Here is a 16823-nt window from a genome sequence, read left to right on the forward strand (position 1 = left end):
CATAGGTAATATAAAATATATATAGTATTATATATTGTATATATTTTACCTAATAATTATTATATACGAACTTAATAATATATATATATATATATTATTACAATATATACCACATATTAATATAATAAATATACATATAAATATTTACATATATAATATATATGTTATACATAATTTTTTGTATTTTATACTTTCATAATAATTATTAGGAAGAAGAAAAAAAATATATATTTTTACATTTTTTTTTTTAATGCAGATAATATCCTTTCAAAAGATAAAATTATCTATAATATATATATATATATATATATATATATATATATATATATTTATGTATTTGTATATATTTATTTATTTTTTTAATATTATTATTTAATTAATATTACCATTTGTTATATCATTTCCTTTTTCTTCTTTTTTTTTTTTTTTTAATTACACTGATTATATTATAATTTGATGAAACGAAAAAAAGAAAAAACATAAAGAAGGAATTTTTGCATTAGACTATAAAATTATACTAAAGGGAAAGATATTCTAATTGTGACAAAAATATATAAGAATTGTTTAGGATTTATATATATATATATATATACAAATATTTAAAATATCAATAATATTATTAAATATTCATAATTTTAATATAACAATTAGATTAAATATATAATTTGAACAAATAAGAAATAAGATAGTAATAAAAAAGTAATGTACTTTTTTTTGTTATATATGTTTTTTTTTTTTTTTTTTTTTTTATGTATAATGAAAGGGATATTTTATATATTATAAATTGTATTATATATATATAATATATTTATGTATGTATACATATTTTATATAAGTTATAAAGAAGACATATGTAATAATATGAACAACAACATTATATGTTTATTCTTATAATGGAAACTTATTCAAAGTTTTTATTGTTTAATATATATATATATATATATATAAAGAAAAAGAAAAAAAAATTATTTATTATATTCGTTATTATGATGTATCATAATATAAATATAAATATATATATATATATATATATGTATATTTTTTTTTTTTTTTTTTTTTATAGTGGTTTATGCAGAGTCGTGGAATGATTTCATTCATACCACAAGGAATATTATTTCAAAATCTCCAGATAAAGTATATAAATATTATGAAAAATATTTTTCATAAAAACTTTTTTAATTAAAAAAAAAAAGAAAAACATATATACATATTATACACATTTTTGTTATTTCCTTTTTTTTTTTTTTTTTTATATAGACAAGATATGTCATAAAATTACATAGACCTAGTGAAACAATTATAGTAAAAGTTACGGATAATAATAATGTAAGTTATGTTTTGACAAGTTGATAAACATAATATATATAAATATATGTACATATATATATGTATGTTTTTTTTTTGTTTATATTTGTAGAGTATTATGTACAAGTTAGATAAGAATGATAATATGAAAAAAATCGAAGAATTAAATTCTCTTTTCTTAATGTGGGGAACTAGTGAAAACCCAAACGAACCATTTCCTCTTAAAATGAACAGTAATTATACATAATAAAAGAGAAAAAAAAAAAAAATAATAAATAACATATATTTAGTTATATATTCATGTATCAATAAAAATATACCCTATTTATATATTTTTATTTCTTTCTTTTAGAAATCACTGATAAAGGAACTATAGACCAAAAAATGAAAAAAACTAAATAAATATATCAAAAATGATGACATAAATATATTAATTTAAAAAAAAAAAAAAAAAATGTAATTTTCCTTTTTTTTTTATTAAAAATTTTATGATGCCTTTATTTTGATGGATAAAAGGAATATTACTGCATAAGTTATTCTTTTTGTTTTGTTTAACTATTTTATTTATTTATTATTATTATTTTTTTTTTTTATTAATTTATTTTTTCTTTTTCATTTATATATATATATATATTTTTTTTTTTACTTATTTATTTTTTTTTTTACTTATTTATTTTTTTTTTTTTTTTTTTTTTTTTTTTGTGCAATAAAAAATAATAAATATGGGGTCCTATATTTTAGGATACCCCAAAAAAAAAAAAAGAATAAAAAGAAAAAATTATATAGAAATGTATACATTATAATATATATATGTATATATAATAAGTACAACATATATTTGTTTGTATATCTTTTCACATTATTTATATTATATTATTATTAATTTTTTTTTTTTTTTTTTTTTTTTTTTTTGAATATATTATTTATTTTTGTTTCTATTTTTTATTTAGTTTTAATAATTTAATTTCTAATCATAAATACAAAATTAAAAAAATATATATATATATACAGTCATAAAGATTAAACAAAGAAGAATAAATGTTTAAAAAATATATAAAGTAAAAAGAACTTATGTGTATTAAAGTTTAATTTAATTAATATTCATTTTATTGAATCCTCATCCTTTATATTATAATAAGTTATCTTTGTAAATTAGTATTTTTACAGATTAAGATATAAAGAGGTATATATTTTATTTTTATTTTTTTTGATACATTCAATGAAATGTACGTTTATTTACAGAAGAAGGATATTGTAAAGATACGCATAAATATATAATATATACATTATTATATATATATATTATATATTTTTATATAAATAATTATAAATTTTAGGGATGCTGAAATGTACACATTTAAATTATATAATTATTATATATATATATATATCAAAATACATATATTATTTTTGTTCATTTTTTTTTTTTTTTTTATCTTAAATTTATCAAATATATTATCATTATATATTTTTGTGTACTAGCTTTTTTATATATTACATATAAATTTTATGAAAATATATCAAATTAGATAATATAAAAGTAAAAAAAAAAAAAAAAAAAAAAAATAAATGCATTTACGTACCATTAACATAAATTAAACAAAAAGGAAGAGTACTTGTAAAATTTGTAAATTATAATACATATATGTATAATATTCTTTCCTTTTTTTTTTTTTTTTTTTTTTTTTTTTTTTTTTTTTAATTTAAATATATTATATTTATTTTTATTTATATTTTTATTCTTATTGATATTCGTATTTTTATTCTTAATCATATATTCGTATTTTTATTCTTAATAATATATTCGTATTTTAATTCTTATTTATATATTCGTATTTTTATTCTTAATCATATATTCGTATTTTAATTCTTATTTATATATTCGTATTTTAATTCTTATTTATATATTCGTATTTTTATTCTTAATAATATATTCCTATTTTAATTCTTATTTATATATTCGTATTTTAATTATTATTCTTAGTGTTTATTTTTTATTTTTATTTTTTTGTTGTTGTAATGTGTTCATTCATTTGACATATTTTTTTTTCTTCCTTGATTTCGTTCTTTCGTTCTTTCCTTAATTTATTATTTATTTATATATTTTTTCATTTTTTTTTTTTTTTTTTGCTCGTTTAAAATGTCTCATAATAATATGAAAGAAAATGCTTATATAAATAATCCAGAGTTTCCATTCAAGAAGCTCAATATTGAAAAAATAGAAAAGATAAGGAAAAGTGTAAGCTTATGTAATAAATCAGGAATAAATAATTCCAAGAGTAGGGAACACTCATTGGATAAGAAAGTTGCTGATAATGTAAAAAATAAAGATTTGGAAAGAATGAATTCATGTACATTAAGTAAAAATGTAAATAATAAAAATAAAAAAAAAAATTTTATTGAGAGAAATATTGAAAAAATATCCATGTTAAGTAAAAAAAATAACATGTTTATAAAATCTGTAAAAAATTGTAATAGAAAACATATTATTGGTTATGACGTACAAAAAGATGATAACACAATAGATATGAAACAAAATAGAGTTAAGAAAAATTATGAATTGTTCAGAAGAAATGTATCAACTAATTCCAAACGCGATACATTTACAAGTGATGAAAGGAATAATGACATAAGTAAGAAAAAATCTGAATTAAAAAAGAATAATATAACAAATATTGATGATTATAATGGTAATAATAATAATAAGGAGAAGAAGAGTACTAAGAATATTTATAATCATAAAAATTCTTCATATAATATAAATCAAAAGGGAAATTCAAAAGTTAATGATATATCTTTTGAGAGTTCCAGAAATTTGGATACTACATCAAGTATTAATTATAATCAGAAGACGAAAAAAAATATTTATGACCGCAGGACATTAATGAGACGACAAAACACTCTTTTAAATGAAGATGTGGATAATAAATGTGTCAAAGGTAATTTGAATACTCATGCCAAAAGTAAGAAAGATATAAACGAATTTAACATTAAAGAGAATTATGATGGTGATAATAATGATAATGATGGTGATAATGATGGTGATAATGATGGTGATAATGATGGTGATAATGATGGTGATAATGATGGTGATAATGATGGTGATAATGATGGTGATAATGATGGTGATAATGATGGTGGTAATAATGATTATGATGATGATAATAATAATATTGAGAAACATGCAAGACAAATAAATAGTAGGCAAAATAAAGAGAGATGTAGTGCTGTGAGAAAAAATATACAAGAAGTAAATGAAGACACTGGTCCTGTAAATGAACAAAGTGATGATGATAATAATAATAATATGAATGTTATTATAAATAGAAACATTCGTGATGACAAAAATAATGAAATGGAAAAAATAAAATTGAATGAAAATTCAAATTTAATATTATCATATAATGATATGGTTATGCATGATAAAAAAAGAAACCTTGGTGATTTTGAAAATATGAAAGGGTTAGATGAAACATATAAACAAGTCGATTTTTATCCCTCTAAATATAATTTAAAAGATAAAAATATTAAAAGCAATAACCATATACATATTAACAATGAATATTATATTAATCAAGATAATCATAAGGAATATTCTTATGATAATAATTTTTATAAAACTAATATTTCTAAAGAAATGAAAAGTTCAAAAGAATATCTTTCTGATAGTGAATTAAGCAAAGATGATTATGATATGACAATTGATAAAATGAATAGAAGGAAAAAATCGGAATCAATAAGTAACCATGAAATTTATAGTGTACATGAAGAAAAGAAAAATTATATGAATAATACAAATGATAAGAATATTAATTTAAATAATTCTGAATCATATGAAGAAATAAATGATAACTTTTCTAAACCGACCAGTTCTAATGATAATTCATCTGTAGGTAGAATAACAAATGATACCTTGAGTAGTGGGAAGAATTATAAAAATTTACCAAGAAACAGTGAAATTTGTAAAAAGAATGTGACTAATGATTATATAAATTTTATTAATAATGTTAGTGAGAATTTATTAATTTCGGAGCAAGATGATGTCGAAGATTTTTATTCATCTTCTGATGAAAACTATAAGAAGAGATCAAATATTCAACATAATAAAAATAATGAAAAGTTTAATAAATCTAATGATAGCCAATTTTATAGGAATAAAATGTATGCGTTAAATAATCAATTAAATGATAATATATATTTAGATGATGAGAAGAAGAAGGGAACAAATTATGAATTACAAATATTAGAACAAAATAATGATGATGGAATGAGAAAATATAAAGACACACAATTAAATGAATTGACTAAAAAGACCAAAGATACGTATGAAAATTCAAATTGTGAATTGAATAAGAATACATTATCATATGATAAAGATGTAGAACATATTAATTGTACAGACAATCCATATGATAATTATAATAATTCTTATATACAAGGAGAAGAAAATGTATATGGAGAGCAATATGTATGTGATGATTCTAGGGTGGGAAATAATATAGATAGATATGATAATTTAAAAAGTTATAAACAAATAACAAATTTAGAAAAAAATCACAATGTTGATAATTTAATTGAAGAAAGAGAAAATGTGTATAATCATATAAGTGACCAAATATACTTTAATAATGAGATTCAGAAAGATGAAAAGGATATTCCTAAAAATATACTAGTTAATAATGTTGTAAATATGGAAGAACAAAAAAAAATGTACAATGATCGAGATAATTTGAAAAATGTATATGACGATTCTTATTATGAAACAATTAATAATGAATATAAAATACAGATTAATAAAGAGAAGAAAAATAAATTTTTATGTAGCTCGAACGATACATACAATACAGACATAGTAAAAATGTATAAGAGGAAATTATCCTTTGGTAAGGATAATAAAAAAGAAAATAAATTATTAAACAAAAATATGATATTGAAAGAAATTTTTGGTTCAAACTATGAATCTAGTTTGAAAAACAATATGAATGATTCTGTTAATAATGTGGAAGCTGGTGTTGATGTAAAAGGTAACCATGAAGAAGGACATGATGATGATACTAATGAGTTGGAGGATCTAGAGAATGATGTAAAGGGTGATGAAGAGAATGAAGAGATTGAAGAATACAACGAAGACATAGAACAACAAAATGATTACCTAGAAGACGAGGACGTAGTAGATAAAGAAGATGAATTGGATGCTGAAGAAGTACAAAGGTTAAGTAATAATTACAGTACATTAAATAATAAAACTACAAATGATGAATCAACCAAACATATAATATCAAGTAAAATCAATGATGAAGATTTGAAAAAGGAAAGGATACAAAATATGGAAGAACATGAATATATACCATGTGCTAGTAATAAGTCCATATCAAATAATTATCATGTATTATCAAAATCGGAATATGATAAGAGTTCTTATGTTTGTGAATTAAATAATAATAATGACGATTCTTTGCTTAAAAGATATGAAGAAGGTTCCTCTCCACTAATTTTAGCGAAACCGGTTTTTAATGATAGAGAAAGTGAAATTAGTGTTAATAAACATATTTTAGGAAATAGTAATAAAAATCTGTTTAGGGAGAAAAGAAAAATGGATGATTTTAATAAAAAACAGAAATACAATGAAGTAGAGATAAATGGGAGTGAAAAGAATAATTTTGTAGATAATACAAAAGAAATGTTTGAATATATGTCAAGGGGGTCACGTGTTTCGTTAAATTCTGTGAAAGTGAATAATTCAAATGATAATAGGATAATTAAACAGGATATGAATGGAACGGATGAAATGGGAAATGAAGAAGATATGGGAAGTGAGGAAAATATGGAATATGAAGACGACATGCAATGTGAGGAGGAGATGGAAAGTATAGAAGAAATAAATAAAGAGGATAATACCATTGATGATGACACTAATGAAGGAGAATGTGTTATCATAGAAGAGACAAACGAGGAGGAAAATGATAACGAAGTTGAAGATATTTATGAAGAGGAAGATATGAATGAAGAGGAAGATGTGAATGAAGAGGAAGATGTGAATGAAGAGGAAGACCTTTATGATGAAGAAGAGATTATCCAACAAAATATAGAAAACGTTCAGGGTGTTCTAAGCAATAAAACTGGAGAATGTGATATGCGTAAAGAAAAAACATATGAAATTGAATCTGAAAAATATGGGAAAAGTATTTCAAATAAGTTTGAAGGTATATCAGGAATTATGAGTAAGATGGATGAAAATATAAACACTAATGAAAGGGAGTATAATTTTAAGAAGAAGCAAATAATAGGAATGTGGGAGAATTTTTCTAATTATGAATTCAGGAATAATAAAGAGATAACTGATAAGGAGATAAATTATATGAATTCATTTAAGAATAGGTTAGGAGAACTGGATGAAAAAATTAGAAATCGAAAAAGGATATATGAGGAAAGGAAGGAAATACAAAATGATACTACTACTACTACTACTACTAATAATAATAATAATAATAATAATAATAATAATAATAATAATAATAATAATAATATTAATAATAATAATATTAATAATAATAATATTAATAATAATAATAATAATAATAATAATAATAATATTAATAATAATAATATTAATAATAATAATATTAATAATAATAATAATAATAATAATAATAATAATTACTATGATCGTACTAATGATGGCAATTTTTCTAATGGCAAGAAAAAAAATATCATGTCCAAATATATAGATAACAATTTTTTGATATACAAAAGTGATATATTTAATGAGAAACCAAACGTGCGTAATTTAAAAACCTTACCACTGAATGAAGAAACACTGAAAACATATTATGGGAAAATTCAAAATAGTAAGGAGAAGGGTGTTTTATATGATTCGTTGAGTGATAGTTATAATTATCGAAGGAAAGAGAACAACATGAGAAGAGGTTATTATATGAATTTATATAAAAATAGAAAAGCTGATAATGAAGAGTGGAAGTTTAATGATATAAGAAATGGACCAATGGATGGCGTTTCTTTTGATGATGATAAATATAAAAATAGAAAATATTATCATAAAGAAAAATATGAAGAAGATAAATATTATGAGAAAGAAAATAATAATGAAATAAATAATGCTGAAAATTATTACAAGAAGAAATATAATCATTATAAGCGTAATAATGAAGAGGAAGAAGAAGAAGAAGAAGAAGAAAATGAATATATAACAACAAATAAAAGGAGAAGGAGGAATATACACGAATTAGATAATATAATTGGTAATAAAAATTATAATAATATATTTGAAATGAATGTAAATTCTAGTGATTATGATAGTAGTCTTCATAAAGATATGAAGGAAAAAATGGGTCACATAAATGATAAAAATAATAATAGTGAAAATAAAAAAATTAATAGTTCATATAATGATATTAATAGCCAAGGTAATAATGATAATAGTCAATATAATAATAACAGTAGTCAAAATAATATATCTTATAATAATAGTGTTATCTCTAAAATGGTATTATATCCAAGTATTAATGAAACAACGAATAGTAGTAATACGGTTGTATCTAAAAGAAGTAAATATATATTAAGACATTCAAACGTATCTTCTAATTATGATGACGTTCCTATGTTTTTTAATTTTGTAAATTGTTGTTCTAGTGTATTAGGTTCTGAAATTATTTATGTAACAGATGAGACATATGGGAAATGTGAAAATATATTAAAAGATAAACCATTTAATAATAATTCAGAGAAGGGATATTATGAATATATATCAAATGATTTATATAATATATTAAACAAAAATTTATATATAAATAATGATAATAATAATAATAATAATAATAATGATAGTAATAATGATAATATTAATCATAATCAATATGGTTATAGCAAATATAATGAAATATCAAGAAATCATTTAGACTTATATCAATTTGGAGAATTTCCAAAAGCTAATGAAGCAAAAAAGTTTATAAATACATTACATTATAAATATATTACACCTACAAAATATGAATGTCCTGGTTGGTTAACTAAAAGGAGAATAAAGAAATATTTCGATTTCTGTGTTATAAAATTATGTAAACCTACATTGATTAAAGGAATAGATATTGATACAAATAATTTTTTAGGAAATTATGCTCCTTATATTTCTATTGAAGGTGCATATATTGAAGATGAATTACTCTTAAATCCATCGTCTTTTTCAAAATATGTAGATGAAATCCGATATGATCAAAAAAAGAATAATTCTTTTATATTAGAAAAAAATACATATTCTTATTACACAGATGGTTTAAACGACACAGTAATAAATGATAATGAAAAAAAGAATGATAAAAATTATAAAAATGATACGAATGATAGTATTATATTTAATAAAAACAGAAACGATGATAATCACAATAGTGATAATAATAAAAAAAAAAAAGAAATAAATAATAATAATGATAATAATAATAATAACAATGTATTGAAAGGTAGAAATGAAATTGAACTAACAATAGATGGCAAAACATATTTTAAAAGAAATAAATATTTTTATGAACCAATTTTAATAGAAGCAATGGATAAATCTGATCATGAATATGAATCTTATGTTGAAATCTTAAGATACAATGATAATTTGAAGAATTTAAAAAATAATCCTAAGTCGACATCATTTATTACTAACGGAAATGAATATCGTTATATTAACAATAAGTTATATACCTTAGTCGATGTTACTAGAGAGATAGCTAATAGACATCCTAATATATATAATATGTGTTTGTCAAATAAAAATTCTTCCTTTTATATTTCACAAGAGGAAAATACGGATATGAATAATATAAAAGGAGAATACCTTAACAAGGGGAAAAATGATGATCATAAGAAAAATAAAGATAATGATGAAGGAATAAATAATAATACTACATGTAACAAGTGGTATGATAGTATATATTTTAGAAATGGAATAAGAAAAAATGAGATAAATGAAAAGAATGTAAATACAACACATAATAGAGAAAAGGATACTTTAAATTATGACTATAATAATTATTATAATACAAGTACTCTATTTTTAGATAATGATTATTCAGTAGAAAAACGAATATATAACGAATTACATAAGAAATATCAATGGGTATCGATATTAGAAGATGAGAGAATGAATCCAGGTTTTAAAAATTATAATCATAATTGTTTTAATATAAATACATGTAATAAAATATTTACTCATTTGATTGTATGTTTATTACCTGATGGAGGTATTAATAAATTAAGAGTATATGGAGAAATAAAAAATAATGAGAAAGCAAGGAAAAAAAATTATAAAAAGACTATAAATGTTTGTAATATATTAGATGGTGCAAATATTGTATATACAACAGATGAATTTTATGGAAAATCTGAGAATATTTTAATTGATCATAATTCTGAATATGTTATGGGATGGCAAACAAGAAGATCAATTAATCGACCTTTACGTTATGTAGAAAATTTATCATTAAATAATATATCATCTATTTTCTTAAATAATAATTATTGTATAATAAAATTAAGTTATATTACTAATATAAAATATATAGAAATAAATACTATTTTTTATGAATATAATTCCCCTTTATGTGTTTCTATAGATTCTTGTAATTTAAAAGAAATACATCCACAGGAAAAAACAAAACAAATACAATTCTTTAATGATCATATTCAAAATATCCAATGGGTACAATTATTACCCTTATCATATATTAAAGGAAATCATATAAATTTTTTTTCAATTAATAAAATATTGAACAAAACATCCATGAACGATAATCTAATATCAACACATTTACGTTTAAATATATATCCAGATGGTGGAATTAATACCATAAAAGTGTATGGTACAGTATTGGAGGATTAAAATAAATTAAAATAAATTAAATTAAATTAGCATTAAGTATATGATGAGATAACAAAAGTTGTACTTTTTTTTTTTTTTTTTTTTTTTTATGTATACATTTTAAATAGTTATATGTGTATATGCATGTATGTGTTTTTTCTTTTTTTTTCATTCTTTTTTTTTTTTTTAAGATGATTTTACCGTTATATATATGAATAAATGTAAATATATGCTTAGAGCACATTTGTTTAAAATAATGTCTATATAAGTAACAAAAATATATATATATATTTATTTATATTTATATTTATTTATTTATGCATTTTTTTTTTTATATATATATATAGATACAGATGGACTATTATTAGTCATGTTTATTATCATCTTTTCTATATATAGAATATATTTTAATTTTATATGAATTCTAACTCTTTCTATCATATATATATTATGATAATAATTTAATTAAAAATTTAATATGTAATATATTGTTTTACTTATTTGATTGGGTGCATATATATAGTATGTATATGTTTATATTTGATTGTGTTATCACTTGAATTATTATATATAATGTAATATAATATTTTTAAGTACACATTTATTTATTATTATTCGCCTTACAAAATATTATATTATATATATAAAATTAATATATTTTTATTTATCATAGTATTCTTAATTTTTTTATGAGAAAAGCAGTAATGTAAAATGGTTACTTACTTTACATTTTTGAAATATAAATGTGTATTTGTATTTATGTATATGTATTTATTATAAAAAAAAATAAGAAAAAAATAAAATGATAAATGTTATTAATATGATATATCTTATCGGTCCCTATAATATTTAATTTTTAAAATTTGTGTACTTTTTTTTTTTTTTTTCTTTTTCTGTTCTTTTTATTATATGAATGAAGAGATTCCTTAAGGATTATATTTCTCAAGGAATACTTTTACTTTATATTTATAGGATATAAAATGAACTTGTATGTGTATATATAATTTTTTTTTCATTAAACAAACTTTTTTATATTCTAAAATTTTTGGAGATTCATAAGAATTTACAGGATAAAAATGATATATATATATTATATATATATTAAATAATAACGATATTAAAAATAAATATATTTTTGTTGTATATATAATTTTTGAATGTTTATATTATATTATATTATATTATATTATTTTATGTTTTTTGTGTAATATATAATTTGAATAGTTGAAAATGAGAATGAGAAGAACAATACTAATATTTACTGTTATATTAATACCTCTTACTTTTTGTTTTAAAAATGCTTTAATTAAGCATTCTATTAATATAGTATCCAAGCGAGGAAACTCGAAGAATCGGTTTTCCCAAAAAGTTTATGAATCCAAAAATATAGATTTGGAAAATGATATAAAAGAAAATGATCTTATTCCTAACGTGAAAGTTATGGTTTGTATAATAATATTATAAATGCACACTTAATATAAATAAATAAATATATAAATAAATGGATAGATATATAAATGTATAAATCTATATATATATATATATATATATATATTTTTTTTTTTTTTTTTTTTTTTTTTTTTCAAGATTGACGTAAGAAATATGAACAACATATCTGATACCGATGGGAGCCCAAACGATTTTACTTCAATAGATACACATGAATTATTTAATAACAAAAAGATTTTATTAATCAGTTTACCTGGGGCATTTACGCCTACTTGCAGTACAAAAATGATACCAGGATATGAAGAAGAATATGATTATTTTATAAAAGAGAATAATTTTGATGACATTTATTGTATTACTAATAATGATATATATGTATTAAAGAGTTGGTTTAAAAGTATGGATATAAAAAAAATAAAATATATAAGTGATGGTAATAGTTCATTTACAGAAAGTATGAATATGTTAGTAGACAAATCTAATTTTTTTATGGGAATGAGACCTTGGAGATTTGTTGCTATTGTTGAAAATAATATTTTGGTTAAAATGTTTCAAGAAAAAGATAAACAACATAATATTCAAACAGACCCATATGATATATCAACTGTCAATAATGTAAAAGAGTTTTTAAAAAATAATCAGTTATAAATAATTTTTAAATATAAACATTTTTTTTTTTTTTTTAATTCATCAATACATATAATATGTATATATGTCTTCCCTTATTTGTAATACCAAATTGATATATTAAACCTAAAACATATATATATATATATATATATATATATATATATATATACATTATTGTTTTGTTTATTAATTTTTTATTTAATTTTTATTTAATTTTTTTTTTTTTTTTTTTTTTTTTTTTGTGTGTGTGTCTTAATAATAACATATTAAAAAAAAAATTAGAATATAAAAAAACACATGTAAATTCAAAAAAAAAATATATTATAAATATATACATATATATATATATAAGGTGGTTATTAAATGTACACAGACATATACAAAATGTATTCACATATTTTAGGAATATGAAAAAAATATAATTAAGAATATTTTATTATTATTTTTTTATATTTATTTTTTATTTTACTTTATTTATTTATTTATTTCTATATCATAAAATTATACAAATATATATAAATATATAAATATATATATATATATATATATATATACATATAATCCTTATGCACATGAAAAGTTAAAAATGCTCACGTTGACGTTATTGCCATATTTTCAAGAGCCTTACAATTATTTAATAATATTCTATTAAATATATCTTGTTCATTAGTCCTTTTCAATGTTTCAATATTATTATTTTGAACTTGTAAATAATTTTCTATTTTTTCTTTTTCTTTTGTTTTTACTTTATCAATAATTATAATATTATAATTATCATTTTTTTCAAGAAATAAATTTATTTCGTTATCAAAAGAATGTTTTCTTAAATCATATGCATTAACATAATCTCCTGGTCTCAGATGTTTAGCATTACACGTTTTTGTTAATATAGTAGTTCCATTGGATTCATCATATAATTCTACAAAGGCATAAACGAGTTTATCTAATTTAACTTTCCTGGATGAAGATTTGGCACTTTTTCCATCTGTATAGATATCTGAATTTTTATCAAAATCGTTTGGTTTATGAAGATTTTCTTCTTCATTATCCGATGAAGAGAACACAAATGAATTTTTATTAATATCTTCTAAATTATTGGAATCTTTTTTTTTTCTTTTTAAGTTATTTTTATTTGTACTATAATTATAATGATTATTATTCACATCGTTTGATAACAAATGGTTATCTTCTTCGATACTATCTGAGTCGTCATCTTTTGTGTTGATTCCCTTTTTTCTTTTATTTTTCCTCTTTTTATTTTTTTTTTTACAAATATTAGTATGACCATTGAGATTGATATTATCATTGTTTGATATGGAAGGGTTCATATTATTATTTTTGTGATTATTTGTATTTACATCGTCATTAATATATTCAATGTTGAGTATTAAAAAGACCTTTGCATCGGCTTTACTTAGAAGAGGTAGAAAAGGGTTTTTATTATATCTTTCTGGAGATACATAGACATGATTAGCTGACGAAAAAGGATTTATTAAGATAATAAATATAGATACATGTATACATAAATAGAATACATTTTTTATACCATATTTGTTTGCCAGACCTTTTGGGAAGAATATTAAATCATATTTACATATTGGACATATATCTATCGAAAATGTATACAAATAATTATATGTATTATTATTAGCATCATGATTTATTAAATGTTTAGAGTTTTTACATTTTGACATAGTTTTACTTAATATAAAATCACAAAATTTTAATGCATCTGTTCTTGATAAGAAATGGAAATCTAAACCATCTGGATTAGAAACAATATTAATAATATTTTCATTCATATTACATTTTAATAATAGGTTTTCTAGAAAAAGTAAGGTCTTTTTATGTTCTACTTTTTGTCTAACAGAAACACATGTATTATAAGTGTAGGGTGTATATTTTTTTTTACAATCATCACATTGTGTATATTTAATAACATAATGTATAATTATTTCCATTTCACTAATAAAATTATTAATTAGTTCTTCTTGTACACTTACATGTACTTTTAATCTTTTACTATGAGGTTCAGTATATAAAAACTTGGCATCTAATATTTTTAATTTTTTCAATTTATTTACTTTTTTTAAACATAAAGCTAGCAATTCTTTACTTTCGAGTTCACAATATACCCATCTATTATGTAAATATCTTTTACATTCACGACAATAATATATTAAATAAGTATCTTTATTTATATTTATACTATTACTTTCAATGTTTTGTAATATACAATTATGGCACATTTTTGACGTATTTGCTTTAATACTATCACCACAAAGTATGCATGAAATATATCTTAGATTAGTATCATCATTATTATTAGAATTCGAATTTTCTGGATTATTTATATAACTACCATTACTATTAATATATGATCCATCATTATTTTCATTTTTAACATCCTTTAAGGTATTTAAAATATCTACAAAAGATGATGATAAATAATTATTTAAACTATCATTGTATGATTTGTTAAAATCAGGTGATTCATTTTTTAATATCCCTTTTCTTTTTTCTTCATCTTTCTCATTTATATATTCATTTATTTCTTTATTAGTACTTAAATCATTATTGCCATTCATTTGGTTATAATATGAAATATTAAGATTTTCATTTATGTTATCTATAATATTATTATTTTCATATGTACTATAATTTTCTTCTTGGTTCTTCAAAGATGAAAAACCATTCATAATAGTAGAAGGATGTATATGATTCTCTGAATATTCCCTTTTATCATATTTTTCATATATCACCTTTTCATTTGTAATATTATCTTTATAATCTAAATTCATATATTTATTGTAATGATAATAATTATTTTTATTTAAATGAATATCATTTTCTATATTTTCTTCATACATATTTATATTATCTGTATCATCATATTTAAAATTAAAATCACAATTTTTACTTTCATAAGTATGATACCCATTTTTTTCGTTAGATATATTACCATTCAATTGTTCCAATATAGATTCTTTTTCATCTATATCTTCTTTTTTTTTTATATCATTCTCATCTTCTTTCTTACAATAACTATTGGATTCACTTTCACATTCTATTTCTTTTTTATTTTTTATATAATCTTCATGTTCATCTATAAAAGTAACCTTTTTTACAATTTTCATTTTTAAATTGGTTTCATTGAATTTTTCTTTAATACAAGGGATTAAAGATTTGCCTGGGCTTTTCATTTTATCATTATGTTCACCTTCTATAATCAGCTCATCATCCTTTTTCCCATTCATTCTTTAAAATGATATACGTTATAAATATATATATATATATATATAAATATATATTTATAAAATATATTTATATTATATATGTATTATTTAATCAACGGTTTCTTATTTTTTTTTTTTTTTTTATACCAATTTAAAAAATAAGATATATTTATAAATGAGAATATTCCTAATTTAAAAGTACATATATATATATATATATATATATATATTTATTTATATAATTACAAAATGATTTGAAATTGTATTATCATGATTTTAATTAAAATGTTGTTAAAGAAATATAAATTTCCTCGTTTTTTTTTTTTTTTTTTTTTTTTTTT

General features: G+C 19.7%; 4 protein-coding genes across 4 annotated transcripts; 3 read left to right on the forward strand and 1 right to left on the reverse strand.

Moving 5' to 3' along the window:
* Window positions 1-698: 698 nt before the first annotated feature.
* Window positions 699-1707, forward strand: PF3D7_0729000 (signal recognition particle subunit SRP9; the record flags this gene model as incomplete). The annotated part of the gene is made up of 5 exons (XM_002808751.1): window position 699; window positions 1064-1134; window positions 1258-1326; window positions 1418-1538; window positions 1658-1707. Coding segments are annotated over 5 exons (312 nt in total).
* A 1738-nt stretch (window positions 1708-3445) lies between these two features.
* PF3D7_0729100 (conserved Plasmodium protein, unknown function) lies at window positions 3446-11188 on the forward strand (the record flags this gene model as incomplete). The annotated part of the gene is made up of 1 exon (XM_002808752.1): window positions 3446-11188. The coding sequence occupies one exon, from the start codon at window positions 3446-3448 to the stop codon at window positions 11186-11188; it is 7743 nt and encodes a 2580-aa protein (XP_002808798.1).
* Window positions 11189-12397: 1209 nt separating this feature from the next.
* PF3D7_0729200 (1-cys peroxiredoxin) lies at window positions 12398-13264 on the forward strand (the record flags this gene model as incomplete). Its single annotated transcript, XM_002808753.1, has 2 exons — window positions 12398-12610; window positions 12755-13264. 2 exons carry the CDS (start codon window positions 12398-12400, stop codon window positions 13262-13264), a joined length of 723 nt encoding a protein of 240 aa, XP_002808799.1.
* A 572-nt stretch (window positions 13265-13836) lies between these two features.
* Window positions 13837-16503, reverse strand: PF3D7_0729300 (60S ribosomal export protein NMD3, putative; the record flags this gene model as incomplete). Its single annotated transcript, XM_001349152.1, has 1 exon — window positions 13837-16503. The coding sequence occupies one exon, from the start codon at window positions 16501-16503 to the stop codon at window positions 13837-13839; it is 2667 nt and encodes an 888-aa protein (XP_001349188.1).
* Between the last annotated feature and the right edge of the window lie 320 nt (window positions 16504-16823).

This window comes from Plasmodium falciparum, assembly GCF_000002765.6.
Source record: "Plasmodium falciparum 3D7 genome assembly, chromosome: 7".
Taxonomy (NCBI): Eukaryota; Apicomplexa; class Aconoidasida; order Haemosporida; family Plasmodiidae; genus Plasmodium; species Plasmodium falciparum.